The sequence below is a fragment of the Oncorhynchus gorbuscha genome, linkage group LG18, assembly GCF_021184085.1.
Source record: "Oncorhynchus gorbuscha isolate QuinsamMale2020 ecotype Even-year linkage group LG18, OgorEven_v1.0, whole genome shotgun sequence".
Taxonomy (NCBI): domain Eukaryota; kingdom Metazoa; phylum Chordata; class Actinopteri; order Salmoniformes; family Salmonidae; genus Oncorhynchus; species Oncorhynchus gorbuscha.
This window is the reverse complement of record NC_060190.1, coordinates 13,608,726-13,624,767: the sequence shown is the minus strand read 5'-3', so window position 1 is coordinate 13,624,767 and position 16,042 is coordinate 13,608,726. Positions and strand designations below refer to the sequence as shown.

The 16,042-nt window shown below is 43.3% G+C and overlaps 1 protein-coding gene and 1 pseudogene across 1 annotated transcript; one reads left to right on the top strand and one right to left on the bottom strand.

Annotated features, from left to right (window-relative positions):
• The first annotated feature begins 232 nt into the window (after positions 1-232).
• Positions 233-4,039, top strand: LOC124002395 (annotated as a pseudogene).
• On the bottom strand, positions 3,948-15,801 carry LOC124002393 (hydrolethalus syndrome protein 1 homolog). The gene is made up of 12 exons (XM_046309763.1): positions 14,895-15,801; positions 14,334-14,436; positions 14,076-14,192; positions 13,759-13,826; positions 13,392-13,633; positions 13,148-13,203; positions 6,007-6,152; positions 5,569-5,614; positions 5,404-5,467; positions 5,236-5,317; positions 5,074-5,100; positions 3,948-4,177 (listed from the first exon to the last, which is right to left on the bottom strand). The coding sequence occupies exons 2-12, from the start codon at positions 14,431-14,433 to the stop codon at positions 4,046-4,048; spliced, it is 1,080 nt and encodes a 359-aa protein (XP_046165719.1). The 5' UTR covers positions 14,434-14,436; positions 14,895-15,801; the 3' UTR covers positions 3,948-4,045.
• Positions 15,802-16,042: the final 241 nt, after the last annotated feature.

The window sequence follows — 16,042 nt, the reverse complement described above, 5'->3', positions numbered from 1 at the left end:
CACCAAACAGCAAGCAATGCGTATTTCCCTTACTTTTGAACACTGAAATAACGTTTGGCAAATTCAATATTTCAAGCTGAGAATTCAAAAGAGTTTAACTCAACTGCTATTTTTGTATAAATATTTGTTAGAAAAAACAATTATACTACTGCTTCATCTATTAGAGATGTTCACCTTTGCACCACTAGGTGGCAGTCTTATGACGCGTGCCTTTACGCAATATAAACGTCATCAGTATGCGACAACACACCAGCACCACCTTTCTTATTTGGAAACAGAAATATCTAGGAAATGCATGTTTGTTTCAAAATATGATCTATTTAAAGACTGTTTTGAAGAAATCGCACGTATTTGGTTGGCTTAATTAGGTTTACAGAAATGTTTCGTATATCAGTTAGTGTGTGGTCGAGGCATTTCTAAAACGGTGAGCGTTAAGCTAGGCTAATGCTAACTTAGCTAGCTGTCACTTTATTGAGGATAAATAAAGATGTAGTGGCTGAAATTACTGATGGCACATATCAAATTTCATTGTCAGATGTCCTCTTCTTAGTTGGCTTCATCTTTCTCTGGAGAGAACGCTCTACCCTCAAATTTACGCATCCCTTCCAATCTCGTGGACCATGCAAGAGCAAGTAAGGTCTGCTTTTTCATTCACTGCCTTCTATCATGCACTATGGATCATTGAACTGATTGTGTGAATTTGAAGAAGCAAGTTCTATACAGATGCATGTGGACTGTAAGACCCTGTCCAGACTCCAGACGTTGGTCTGTCATTTTCAGAAAATTAATTTCCAACTAGCTCAGATGTAAGAAAGCTATTGATGACTTGTGGTCTCTTTCCAGAGAGGCGTGTGTTGGGGAGGTGTGACGCTGTCGTCCCTGTACACCCGAGCCCAGTAGACATGGGTGGTGACGTTGGAGAGGCGGGACAGTAAACGGTTAAGTTTGGTTGACCTCCACCCCGATGTCTTTGCAGTCCCTACCAGGTAAAACTGTCAGCGTCTAGTCATTGTATTTACATTTAAGTCATTTAACAGAGGATCTTATCCAGAGACTTATATATTCAGCGCTGTTATTGTTTGGTGAGAATAGTGACACACTTAAACACAATGTAACTCAAGTCAATCACACTTCTGTGAAATCAAACTGTCCACTTAGGAAGCAACACTGATTGACAATAAATGTCACATGCTGTTGTGCAAATGGAATAGACAACAGGTGGAAATTATAGGCATTTAGCAAGACACCCCCCCCCAATAAAGGAGTGGTTCTGCAGGTGGGGACCACAGACCACTTCTCAGTTCCTATGCTTCCTGGCTGATGTTTTGGTCACTTTTGAATGCTTGCGGTGCTTTCAATCTAGTGGTAGCATGAGACTGAGTCTACAACCCACACAAGTGGCTCAGGTAGTGCAGCTCATCCAGGATGGCACATCAATGCGAGATGTGGCAAGAAGGTTTGCTGTGTCTGTCAGCGTAGTGTCCAGAGCATGGAGGCGCTACCAGGAGACAGGCCAGTACATCAGGAGACGTGGAGGAGGCCGTAGGAGGGCAACAACCCAGCAGCAGGACCGCTACTGCCAGAGCCCTGCAAAATGACCTCCAGCAGGCCACAAATGTGCATGTCTGCTCAAACGGTCAGAAACAGACTCCATGAGGGTGGTATGAGGGCCCGACGTTCACAGGTGGGGGTTGTGCTTACAGCCCAACACCGTGCAGGACGTTTTGGCATTTGCCAGAGAACACCAAGATTGGCAAATTCGCCACTGGCGCCCTGTGCTCTTCACAGATAAAAGCAGGTTCACACTGAGCACATGTGACAGACGTGACAGTCTGGAGATGCCGTGGAGAACGTTCTGCTGCCTGCAACATCCTCCAGCATGACCGGTTTGGCGGTGGGTCAGTCATGGTGTGGGGTGGCATTTCTTTGGGGGGCCGCACAGCCCTCCATGTGCTCGCCAGAGGTAGCCTGACTGCCATTAGGTACCGAGATGAGATCCTCAGACCCCTTGTGAGACCATATGCTGGTGCGGTTGGCCCTGGGTTCCTCCTAATGCAAGACAATGCTATGCTAAACCTCATGTGGCTGGAGTGTGGCAGCAGTTCCTGCAAGAGAAAGGCATTGATGCTATGAACTGGCCCACCCGTTCCCCAGACCTGAATCCAATTGAGCACATCTGGGACATCATGTCTCGCTCCATCCACCAACGCCACACCACAGACTGTCCAGGAGTTGGTGGATGCTTTAGTCCAGGTCTGGGAGGAAATCCCTCAGGAGACCATCCGCCACCTCATCAGGAGCATGCCCAGGCGTTGTAGGGAGGTCATACAGGCACGTGTAGGCCACACAGACTACTGAGCCTAATTTTGACTTGTTGTAAGGACATTACATCAAAGTTGGATCAGCCTGTAGTGTGGTTTTCCACTTTAATGTTGAGTGTGACTCCAAATCCAGACCTCCATGGGTTGATAGATTTGATTTGATAGGTTTGATTGATCATTTGTGTGATTTGTTGTCAGCACATTCAACTATGTAAAGAAAAAAGTATTTAATAAGAATATTTCATTCATTCAGATCTAGGATGTTATTTTAGTGTTCCCTTTATTTTTTTGAGCAGTATAGATAAATCTCATCTAAATATCAGTCAGTCCAAAAGAAGGAACAGTCCTGACTAAGAGCCAAAGTCATTGGAGTGATTTAAAACAATTAGAATAAATTACATAATTTCTGTTTTGCAGGTGGTGTTTCTCATGGACCAACCAGTTTTGACTACTTGTTTCCCATGAAAGTATGTGTTCAAGGGCTAAAAATTGCCCTCAGCTCCAAACAGGTATGTACCATTTTATTTGTGAAAACACTTTTCACAAGTACATTCACATCTTAAACTTCCTCTCATGTAATCAATCCTCTCAAATGAATGCTTTTTAATTATGCCATCTACCTCCCTACTGTATTGATGTTGAGTGTTGTTTTTCAGGATTATCTCCATGTGGTTGACACTCTGAACATCCCCACACCTAACCCACAGTACCTCATGGACCTCATCAGATACCGACATTGGGGGGGGAGTCTGTTTTGATAGTTGATGTGTAAGTATCAGCAGTGAACAAAAAAAAACTCTTCAGTGGACATCCTAGCTGACGATTGAGTCTTTGATATTTTACAGGGGCGAAGAGCTTCCTGAGAACATCCTTCAGGGCACTGAGAGCTTGAAGACTGTGAATGTCATTCCAGCCATAGGTAAGTTGACACTAATTTAGAAAATTACTAGGACTTTAAGTCTTGAGACATGGATTGTGTATGTATGCCATTCAGAGGGTGAATGGGCAAGATGTGGGTGCCTTTGAACGGGATATGGTAGTAGGTGCCAGGCGCACCGGTTTATGTCAAGAACTGCTACGCTGCTGGGTTTTTCATGCTCAACAGTTTCCCGTGTGTATCATCAATGATCCACCACCCAAAGGACATCCAGCCAGCTTGACTAACTGTGTGACGCATTGGACTCAATGGCCAGCATCCCTGTGGAACGCTTGACACCTTGTAGAGTCCATGCCCCAACAAATTGAGGCTGTTCTGAGGGCAAAAGAGGGTGGGCAACTCAATATTAGGAAGGTGTTCTTAATGTTTTGTACACTGTGTATAATTGACCTAGGAGCAACATTGTGTTAGATTACATGGTACTATGTAACACATTTACTGTTACTACACAGGTGAGGGCAAATTAATGTAAAGTTAAAATCTTTCCTGATACCTTGTCTTCCACAGGCCTGAACGTTCATAACATGCTAAAACACAAGGTCCTGGTCCTCACCCTGGAAGCAGTGAAGTTTCTGGAAAACAAGCTGCTTTGGCACGACGAACGCTTCACACCGCTGTACCCGTTCAAACTGACCTGCCTTGAAGGCACTGGGTGAAGGAATAACATGTAACATATTCAATGATCCAAATGTTTGTCATGCCTTTTAATATAATAAATAAATGTCAATGATAAGATATGCAAACTGGTGATTAAAAGAGCCTATTTTGGGTGTAAAGTACATAAGGCCTAGAGTCGATAGTTGATTGGCGGTAAGAGTCCATTGGCCAAGTCATGTCGTATTTCCCATCTCAGGGCGGAGCGTTTCTTCTCTGTAGGCACCACGTAGGTGTTGGGCACAAATACTCTTCGAGGCTTCGGCTGGAGGGAGGGACATTACAAGATGTCAATGTTTTCAGTCATCGCTAGGTATTTACCCCCCCAGAAAAACATTGTTTATATATTTTCTGTTAGGCAATGTCTGTGGTTTCCAGGGATCAATGCAGCATCAGTGGTTTTACTTATTCCTTTTCGAATTCTTTAAAAGTGGACCCTTCCTTGAAGTAATCACTCATTTGTAATGACTGGAAAGGAGTCCTTGCGTTCACCTGTCCAGCCATTTAGGAATGCGATTGGTGAATGATTAGTGGGCGTGGCTTGTGACCCAGTGACAGGTTTGAGTCAAATAAGAGGAGCCAGGTTAGGGAGGCAGGTTGGCTAGCGGGTATAAAACAACAGGTCCCAGGTTCAACACCTGATGCCGATTTTGATTTCTAACTCTTGTTTTTAAAGATCAGTGGGTTGGGCTTACAGCCATTAATAGTAAAAAGGCATGCCTGGTGCTAGTGGCAGAGCGTAACATGGGCTGCCATGCAGCAGGTCCCTGGTTTGAATGTGAGTCCCGTATTATACATTATCAACTTGGATTACTTGACTAAAACCTAATGTGGTTATGCCCTCAGAACAACATTGAATAAGAAACTCAGATCTGCCTAAATTAGGGGGGAGAGAAGGGAATCAAACACAAATACTTTGTCCATTTGCCTTACAGTGCACAGAAATGTGTCTTAACACACACTTTGGGCATCAGGATACTGAAAGCAATTGATCTTGGAACATTGACATGCATACTTTATGCAGGACTGTCAAACATGGCATGGACAAATTTATTCTTTTTTGGGGGGGAAATCCCTTTTAGGACATTTCTGACCTGAAATAATGAATGACAGGATGGTTACAAGATTATACAATTCTGTTTATAAATTAAGCATACTCACTGGTAGAGGTTGGTACGCGAGCTGTTCCTGAAAATACAAAAGAGTGATTCAGACATGGTCATGCATCATTACAATCATGATTTGTCCACTACATGCAAAAAAGTGGTCTTGAAATAAAGTATGTAAGCCAACTGAGTTTGTTATGGAGAAGGTATCTAATACCCTGATTTCCCAGTGCAGTGCTTTTCTATGCTTCTCTCCTGGCGCCTTGAACATTTCCCAGTCCTGCTTGTACTGGAAATACCTTTGGAAGATGGGGAAAAATATGAAATGTAGCACAGATCCACAGCAGTAATCTTTCAAAAGACATTTTGGTAATTATCCTCTTACTTTGCCACTGGGTCTGTCTTCTTCAGATTTTTGGTGTGAGGATGATCCTTTACTGGGCGGATAACTGCAAGAGCAGACATGAGTGACTACGTTTAACTGGGGCACATTGTAACAGGACAGATTGCAGTGAGCACGATGACATGTAACAGCAGTGTGGGTACTTACACGACTTGGGCTGGGGTCTGATGTCAATCTCACTCCGAGATCTGGCCTGTAAGAGATTTAAAACTACATTTGTTTTCAACAAACATACATGTATACGTTGGGAACGATTGTCAAAAAAGATCCTGGACGTGAGGATAAATGATTTCTTCCGAAAACATCAAACTCTACCTCTTCAAAGAGTATTCTAAATAATCACACAGCACCACCCCCCCTTTTCGTGAACTAACACTTCCCCTCTTACTAGCTGACTTTGCTGATAGCTACTTTGAAAAAAATGTTACTATGACTGGTTGTCCCACCTAGCTATTTTAAGATGAATGCACTAACTTAAGTCGCTCTGGATAAGAGCGTCTGCTAAATGACAAATGTACCCATGTTTAATTTTCTGAGATTAATAAACAAAACCGATGTTGGCTCTCAAAAGGCAAGAGTACCCACCATGCCTCTGATGTAGGCTTTGAAGGCACTTGGGAGACGGTCCGACTCCGACCTGTCACTCAGACTGCCTGCTTCATCACTCTCCAGCTCCAACTCCTGATGGGTGGACATGGACACATGACGCTCCCCCAGCCCACTCACTGCACCTGAAAGGAAGACATAATGGGGACACAATTAACACATTAGCCTTAGTTACCACTGTGTAAGGCCATAAGCAATGCTAGTAAGGGCTAGGCAGGTGTTGCACGATCACTGAGCTGGACAGTCCAGTACATCTCACATTTTAGTTATACAAGTGCTGCAAGAGAGATTAGTACTATGCACTGTATCAGTGGTTCCCAACCAGGGGTATTAGGACCCCCTAGGGGTACTTGGCATATACACAGGGGGTACTTGATAAGACTCATGAGACCATAGGCCTACTGCTAAAATGCACAAGCAGGAGCAGGCCCTTCTAAAAATCGACCTGGCCCGGGTATCCTGGAAGAATATTGACCTCGTCCCGTCAGAGGATGCCTGGTTGTTCTTTAAAAGTGCTTTCCTCGCCATCTTAAATAAGCATGCCCCTTTCAAAAAAAATTTGAACTAAGAACAGATATAGCCCTTGGTTCACTCCAGACCCGATTGCCCTCGACCAGCACAAAAACATCCTGTGGCGTACTGTACTAGCATCGTATATTCCCCGCGATATACAATTTTTCAGGGAAGTCAGGAACCAATACACTCAGTTTGGAAAGCAAAGGCTAGCTTTTTCAAACAGAAATTTGCATCCTGTAGCTCTAACTCCAAAAAGTTCTGGGACATTGTAAAGTCTATGGAGAATAAGAGCACCTCCTCCCAGCTGCCCACTTCACTGAGGCTAGGAAACACTGTCACCACAATAATCGAGAATTTCAAGAAGCATCTCTATGGCTGGCCATGCATTCCTCCTGGCTCCCCCAATCCCAGCCAACAGCTCCGCACTCCCTGCAGCTACTTGCCCAAGCCTCCCCAGCTTCTCGTTCACCTAAATCCAGATAGCAGATGTTCTGAAAGAGCTGCAAAACCTGGACCCGTACAAATCAGCTGGGCTAGACAATCTGGACCCTCTTACTAAAATTATCCACCACCATTTTTGCAATCCCTATTACTAGTCTGTTCAACCTCTCATACCGTCTGAGATTCCTAAAGATTGGAAAGCAGCCACGGTCATCCCCCTCTTCAAAGGGGGTGACACTCTAGACCCAAGCGGTTACAGACCTATATCCATCCTGCCCTGCCTTTCTAAAGTCTTCGATAGCCAAATTAAACAGATCACTGACCATTTCGAATCCCACCATACCTTCTCCGCTGTGCAATCTGGTTTCCGAGCTGGTCACGGGTGCACCTCAGCCACGCTCAAGGTACTAAATGATATCACCGCCATCGATAAAAGACAGTACTGTGCAGCCTTCTTCATCGACCTGGCTAAGGCTTTCGACTCTCTCAATCACCGTATTCTTATCGGCAGACGTAACAGCCTTGGATTCTCAAATGACTGCCTCGCCTGGATCACCAACTACTTCTCAGATAGAGTTCAGTGTCAAATCAGAGGACCTGTTGTCATGACCTCTGGTAGTCTCTATGGGGGTGCCACAGGGTTCAATTCTCAGGCTGACCCTTTTCTCTGTCTGTCTCTGTGTGTGTGTGTGTGTGTGTGTGTGTGTGTGTGTGTGTGTGTGTGTGTGTGTGTGTGTGTGTGTGTGTGTGTGTGTGTGTGTGTGTGTGTGTGTGTGTGTGTGTGTATGTATATATATATATATATATATATATATATATATATCTCAATGATGTCGCTCTTGCTGCGGGTGATTCCTTGATCCACCTCTACGCAGACAACACCATTCTGTATACATCTGGCCCTTCTTTGGACACTGTTAACAAACCTCCAAACGAGCTTCAATGCCATACAACACTCCTTCCGTGGCCTCCTATTTCGCAACAAAGCCTCCTTCACTCACGCTGCCAAACATACCCTCGTAAAACTGACTGTCCTACCGATCCTCGACTTAGGCGATGTCATTTTACAAAATAGCCTCCAACACTCTACTCAGCAAACTGTATGCAGTCTATCACAGTGCCATCCGTTTTGTCACCAAAGCCCCATATACCACCCACCACTGCGACCTGTATACTCTCGTCGACTGGCCCTTGCTACATATTCGTCGCCAAACCCACTGGCTCCAGGTCATCTATAAGTCTTTGCTAGGCAAAGCCCCGCCTTATCTCACCATAACTCCCACCCGTAGCACACACTCCAGCAGGTATATCTTACTGGTCATCCCCAAAGCCAACACCTACTTTGGCCGCCTTTCCTTCCAGTTCTCTGCTGCCAATAACTGGAACGAATTGCAAAAATCACTGAAGTCGGAAACTTATATCTCCCTCACTAACTTAAAGCATCAGCTATCGGAGCAGCTTAACGATCGCTGCAGCTGTACACAGCCCATCTGTAAATAGCCCATCCAACTACCTACCTCATCCATATTTTTTTTTTTTTTGCACACCAGTATTTCTACTTGCACATCTATCACTCCAGTAATTTGCTCATTTGTAATTACTTCGCTACTATGGCCTATTTATTGCCTTACCTCCTTACTCCATTTGCACACACTGTATATAGATTTTTCTATTGTGTTATTGACTGTACGTTTGTTTATCCCATGTGTAACTCTGTTGTTTATTGTCGCACTGCTTTGTTTTATCTTGGCCATGTTGCAGTTATGAGAACTTCTCAACTTGCCTACCTGGTTAAATAAAGGTGAAATAAAAAATAAAAAACAAGGGGTACTTCAGGGGTACTCCGCGCAGAGCAAAATTCAGTTGGTGGTACAGTAATCGAAAAAGGTTGGGAACCACTGCAATGGATGACATGACTTTCAACAAAAAAAATTCAGGCAAGGTCTTTCGCTTTGTTCTCTTGTACAGGGTGTCAGTCTATTATGCACACTTGGACTAAGGAGATGTTACCTATAGAAATTGTATTTTCATTCTATAGAGAGAATAGACCGGGTATACAGTTTACCCCTTTTGTGTCTTCTGTTATCCTCCCACTCTTCATAAGTCTTAGTAGACTTGGAATCAATTAACGTAATATCTTTATTGCCCGCCAACGACTGCAAATCCTCCCACTCCTGCTCATCCTCTGCTCCTTTCTCTTCTTTCCTATATCCTTCTCCAGTGGGCCTCTCATTGTCTTTGGACTCAGTGAGAGAACTGTCTTCAGGATATGTCACATCTAATACTTCCTTGTCATTTTTAGTCTTAGCCAATGTATAGTCATCTTCACAGTAGTTCACATCAGTCCGGTCTTTGCTCTCCAATTCAACAGGAGGATGATCTTCACAATATGCCATATTAGAGAGGCTTTGACTTTCTTCCAACTTCGTCCTCAAACCGGTGTCCTCACAGATCTGTAGATCAGTGGTATCCTCCTTACCGCCAACATCAAAATTGGCGAGCGACTGGTCATCCTCATCGCCATATTGCATCTCAGAAAGGCCCTGGCTTTCTCTGTCAAACTCAGCTATGGTACTGTCGTCTCTATAGTCTTCTCCCTCCGGATCGTCCTTAGCTGAAGAGTCTGGCCTGTAGGTGCCATAACCAGATGTCAGTAAGCTCAGTGCCGGGCTCCCATCACAAGTGCTGTAACACTCCTCGTCAATCTTTTCACCCTGCTTAGCCCTTTCTCCTCTACACTCCTCCTGTTCGGTTTCCTTTGGACGCTCCGTGACAGGTGGCTCTGCGACAGGTGGCTCCTCTTGTGTGTGTTCAGTGGTTCTGTTGGGCTCTGTATCGTCCTGCTTGTATTGCTCAACCTTCTCCTCCTCCTCCTCCTCCCCGTCGGACCAGAAAGCAGAGTTTAGGGAGCTATTCCCGTCCTCACTCTCTTCATCCCACTGACTGTCGTACATTTTATACATGGTAGCGAAGGGTAAGATGTCTCCTTATGCTGCTGCTGTGGGGAGTGTGTGGTGATCTGCAGAGGCAGATGGCTAAGGAGTAGTGCTAAGAGGATTATTCCCTGTGGTCTCAATGTTGCTCTATACTGCCACCTGTTGAAGGCTGGTCGCCAGAGGAACTGCAACTCCACAATGCTGTGTGATGTATTCCTTCTCAGCAGCTTGTCCAAAAAGTCCATGGATAGTCTAGCACTAAGCTTTGTTTGTCAATATCAACAGTGCATTTCCAATAGCGCCTAACAAACCTATTCACAGTTGAATAGCTTGCGACATTTGTTTCCAAAACAGACGTGTCAAACATTTCCAAACCAACCATCACAAAAGATAGGCTTAGCTTGCACGTTAAACAGGTATTAAACTCACGGTCTCTTTTGTCAGCAGAGCTGCTTTGCTCCAGGTGTCTTGATTAATCCACAACATGTGGAACTTATTTACTTAAATGTAGTGGCTTTCAAATAGCCATGGGAAAACCAGTTGAAGGATTTGAGTAGCAAATCCATAGAAAGTCAAGAATCCAATGGCTTGATGAATAAAACAAATGTTTTATATGTTGAATCCAAAATAATAAGTGCAAGGTAAACAAAGGTTCCAATATTCCATTTCAATTCAAAGATCAAGGTAAGACGTATGTGGGTTCCAGTAACCCAAACATTTGACATGACTAGCAGGCCCTACTTCTCATCTCAAAATACCCAATTAACATATCTGTGCGGGCCCGTCCATACTTTAATTCTGGCTAGAGGGTGTAATTGACCTATTCACATTCAAATCATAACACCACATCACCAAATTAATTACACACATTAAATTAATTACACATACCTTATTTAGAAATTAATTGAAGTTATTCTAAATGGAACAATATGACCTAATAAACAAATATTTGCATAACCAAAGAAATAGAAACTGGCTCCAACAACAGGCATCTGAAAACTAAATACAATTATATACCCTGTAGTTTGGATCCTGGGTGCTGATGGGCTGAAACAGCATTTTAGCCATGTGTATATCAGACAATATACTTGTTTACTGTTCTATTTATGTTGGTAACCAGTTTATAATAGCAATAATATACCTTGGGGGTTTGTGGTTAATGGCCAATACACCATGTCTAACGGCTGTATCCAGGCACTCCACGTCATGCCTAAGAGCAGCCTTTAGTCTTGGTATATTTAAGCAATAAGGAGTTGTGGCCAATATACCACCCATAAGGGTTGGTCTTAGGCACGACAAGAACTGGTTTCCAACATAAATATAACAGTAAACAAGTAGTTGTATCATACCCGTGGTATATTTAAGCAATAAGGCCCGAGGAGGTGTGGAATATGGCCAATACACCACTGTTAAGCGCTGTTCTTAGGCACAAAGCAACATGTCTGGACCTAGCCTGTAAGCATGGTATATTGGCCATATTTCACAAATCCCTGAGGTGCCTTACTGCTACTATAAAATGGTTACCAACATAATTAGAGCAGTAAAAATAATTGTATACGGTGGTATACGGTCTGATAGAACACGGCTGTCAGCAAATCAGCACTCAGGGCTTGAACCACCCAGTTTAATGCTTGATATAAACTCAGCAAAAAAATAAACGTCCTCCCACTATCAACTGTGTTTATTTTCAGCAAACATAACAAGTGTAAATATTTGTATGAACATAAGATTCAACAACTGAGACATTAGCTGAACAAGTTCCACAGACATGCGACTAACAGAAATGAAATAAAATGTCCCTGAACAAAGGGGGGGGATCAAAATCAAAGTATGTCAGTATCTGGTGTGGCCACCAGCTGCATTAAGTACTGCAGTGCATCTCCTCCTCATGGACTGCACCAGATTTGCCATATCTTGCCATGAGATGTTACCCCACTCTTCCACCAAGGCACCTGCAAGTTCCCGGACATTTCTAGGGGGAATGGCCCAAGCCCTCCGATCCAACAGGTTCCAGACGTGCTCAATGGGATTGAGATCCGGGCTCTTCGCTGGCCATGGCAGAACACTGACATTCCTGTCTTGCAGGAAATTACGCACAGAACAAGCAGTATGGCATTGTCATGCTGGAGGGTCATGTCAGGATGAGCCTGCAGGAAGGGTACCACATGAGGAAGGAGGATGTCTTCCCTGTAACGCACAGTGTTGAGATTGCCTGCAATGACAACAAGCTCAGTCCAATGATGCTGTGACACACCGCCCTAGACCATGACGGACCCTCCACCTCTAAATCGATCCCGCTCATTCCTTTAACGATCAACGCGAATCCAACCATCACCCCTGGTGAGACAAAACCGCAACTCGTCAGTGAAGAGCACTTTTTGCCAGTCTTGTCTAGTCCTGCGACGGTGGGATTGTGCCCATAGGCAACGTTGTTGCCGGTGATGTCTGGTGAGGACCTGCCTTACAACAGGCCTACAAGCCCTCAGTCCAGCCTCTCTCAGCCTATTGCAGACAGTCTGAGCACTGATGGAGAGATTGTGCGTTCGTGGTGTAACTCGGGCAGTTTTTGTTGCCATCCTGTTCCTGTCCCGCAGGTGTGATGTTCGGATGTACCGATCCTGTGCAGGTGTTGTTACACGTGGTCTGCCACTGCAAGGATGATCAGCTGTCCGTCCTGTCTCCCTGTAGCGTTGTCTTAGGCATCTCACAGTACGGACATTGCAATTTATTGCCCTGGCCACATCTGCAGTCCTCATGCCTCCTTGCAACATGCCTAAGACATGTTCACACAGATGAGCATGGATCCTGGGCATCCTTCTTTTGGTGTTTTCAGAGTCAGTAGAAAGGCCTCTTTAGTGTCCTAAGTTTTCACAACTGTGACCTGTGATCTGTTAGTGTCTTAACGACCGTTCCACAGGTGCATGTTCATTAATTGTTTATGGTTCATTGAACAAGCATGGGAAACAGTGTTTAAACCCTTACAATGAAGATCTGTGAAGTTATTTGGATTCTTACGAATTATCTTTGAAAGAAAGGGCCCTGAAAAAGAGATGTTTCTTTTTTTGCTGAGTTTACATTGCCAGAATGCAGTTTCAGCCAATCAGCATCCAGGACCCCAACTGCCCAGTTTACAATGGCCAACATACCACACCCCCACGGGCCTTATTTTAAATATATTATTCCTAAGCCTTTTTGCATAAATAATATCATGCATAACATTGAATTACCGGAATCTTCACTGTGTGTTGATTCATCGAAGATGTGAACTTGGCCTTGATGTTTCCTTTAGGAAGAAACAGAGTGAGGTTGATTCAAGTATCCTCAATAGCACACGTGATCATTAGTCTTTACAAAGCCACACCCGTGATCATTAGTCTTTACAAAGCCACAAACGTGATCATTAGTCTTTACAAAGCCACAAACGTGATCATTATAGTCTTTACAAAGCCGCCTGATGTAAACTTACCGCACCTCAGGACTTTCCTCTTGATAAAGGGTCTCCCATTCGCTCCTGTGTCTCGGTCTGGTGTGGATGACTGACTGACAGCGAACGATAACTGCTGGAGGTCAGTTAGGTCTGGATCCACTTCCAGCCTATTAGGGGCTGTTGAGGGGCGCTGGTACTTGGGGGCAACAGAGTGCTGAGTGTAGGAGTCATAATCCTGTCTGGCACCATAGTTACTGTTATCTCTGCTGTATGTGGAGGTTAGCACCTGGGTGGAGCACAGAACGAAGTAACATGCCATTCTAGTATTATTATTCTTTTTAATAAATACAATACAGCTAGCTTATCTGCTGGATGAAGGGGGACTGAATTATTTGGGACAAGAATATGTACCCGTCTTTCATGGTGTGATGGACCATCCTGGGAAAACCCATTTCTGAAGGCTGCAGTGTTATCCTGTACTGTTAGGGGGGGAAACAAGGAAATTCAATCGAGACTCGAGAGGAATCTCACTGCTCATCAAACGGTGCAACCAACACTTGCTGACCAGGGCCCACTTCCCCAAAAGCATCTTAAGGCTAAGTTCATCATTAAAACCATATAGGAACCCATGGTTCTAAGATGAACATAGCCTTAAGAAGCATTTGGGAAACCGGGCCCAGTTATATTTGATTATGTAGTGGACATGAGAACACGTACAGTGATCTCACCTTTAACCTTGGTGACTGCAGGAGGACTTTTGAAGCTGGTGCTTTGAGATCTTGTCGAGTTCAATTCACTGGATGAGTGGCTCTCAGATTTTTCATGTCGGATCAGTTCATCTAGATCTATATATGTACACACACACAAAGTTGCTTCTCCACCAATCTGACAGCGAACTTGCAGAGTGAAAGTGACAAGACATCCCAGTTATTTCAGATTTAGTCAGCATTTGGTCTTCAAAATATTCACTAATTTGATCAACCCACCTCTTTTGAATTCATGTAGTCTGTGTCTTGGTATGTTGTTGTAACCAAGTGCCTCCAATTGTTGTTGAATTTCATCTTCTGAGAAATCCAAGTTTTCCATTTCCTGAAAAATAATTGTCCCGTAAATGTTGTATAAGCAAAAGTAAGTTGTTGGACAGTTAGATGGATAGCTAGATGCTGCTAGATAGATAACTACTTGATCAATTACGGATAGCAGAGAATAATGATGGAAGCGATTGATTAAAATCAGCAACAAGTTGTTAGCTACCATCAGGCTAGACAACCACCAACCAAACTCTAGCTACAATGAATCAAACGTTCATGATTTCTTCCTTATCTAGCTAGCCCAAATCAACCAAAAGGACACATACTTCTAATTTTGTATGCAATCTAGCAACTAACGTTAGCTTCTAATACATGTTAAATGAGCCAATGTCCAGCTGACGTTAACTAGCTAAGTAATATAACTAGCTAGCTAACTTAGCAGGATAACAAAGACAGCAGTTCAACACAACAGGCCATTTTGCCAATGCTAACATTGATTAATAAAATGTGTTTTACCTGTACAGTGTGAGCTTCTTAGTATAAATGCGTAACGTTAGCCACGTCTGTTTTGCAACACAAGTATTGAACTGAAGAAAAAAAGTATTGAACCGAACCAGCTAGCTAGTTACTGCTTGTATTTACAGTACCAAGACAACAACACAGCCGTTGTTGGAGAAAAAACAACGTGCTTTAAAAACGACGCCCTTTTCTTTGATTTTTCTTCGGTGGATTTGACTTGGCCAAAAAATATCGCCGCCTTGTGCAAGGAAGACCGTGGGGATACCCTGGCAATGCAGTCAGTGTCTAAAATGATGATGCTATTCCAAAGATTTTGTCTGAAATGTTTGTGTGCTCGCCAGTTTGCAGTCCTTAGTCATCCCTATGGAAAAATGAATGGGGAAAGAATAGGGTTTTGGAAAAAACGCCCAAAATAAATTCTGAAGTTAACACAGGATTTTTAAATTTAAATATTGTATTTATTTAACCTTAATTTAACTAGGTAGACTAGTTGAGAACAAGTTCTCATTTACAACTGCGACCTGGCCAAGATAAAGCAAAGCAGTGCGGCAGAAACAACAACACAGAGTTACACATGGAATAAACAAGCGGATTATGAGCCCTAATAAATTTTGTTCTATGAGATAATAGCATGACCATTGTGATTTGTTTTACCTTATTGCATAGGTTATTCAAAAATCACAAAAAGTCATGGTCGTTTATGAAGACTATCTCATCGAACAAAATGTATAAACACGTTCTTATGCCTGTTTATCACAGACCTTATTTTAGGCGTTTATCCAAAATCCTACAAAAACGCCATTAATTTTCCTCACGAACTCACGAGTTAGTACATACATAAAATACGCCATTATATACTGTATTTCTCTCTTTGAGATAGCTACATAAAAAGAAGCATTAAAGCAAGTCAATCAAAATCGATAAATTAATCTGTGGGGATGTGTTTTTTGAATAATAGATCTCACTCACGTTTATCTATTGTAGGCCGACGCCTACGTGATGTTCCCACAATGTCCAAAATCAAATCAGGCTGACAGATTTAAATTAATTTTGCTCGCTCATTTACAAACTCTATGTTGAAGAAATATTGCAACAGCAACATCATTTATGCTGTATGTTATACCTGTACCGAAGTAGGCTAGGTT

Bases quoted from the DNA above. Each gene is read 5' to 3' on its own strand.
- LOC124002393 (XM_046309763.1), bottom strand. From the start codon at position 14,433: ATGGAAAACTTGGATTTCTCAGAAGATGAAATTCAACAACAATTGGAG. The intron at 14,193-14,333 runs GTGGGTTGATCA...GTACATATATAG, and splicing joins ACTACATGAATTCAAAAGAG to ATCTAGATGAACTGATCCGA. The intron at 5,101-5,235 runs GTATTAGATACC...TTGTATTTTCAG, and splicing joins CACTGCACTGGGAAATCAGG to GAACAGCTCGCGTACCAACC.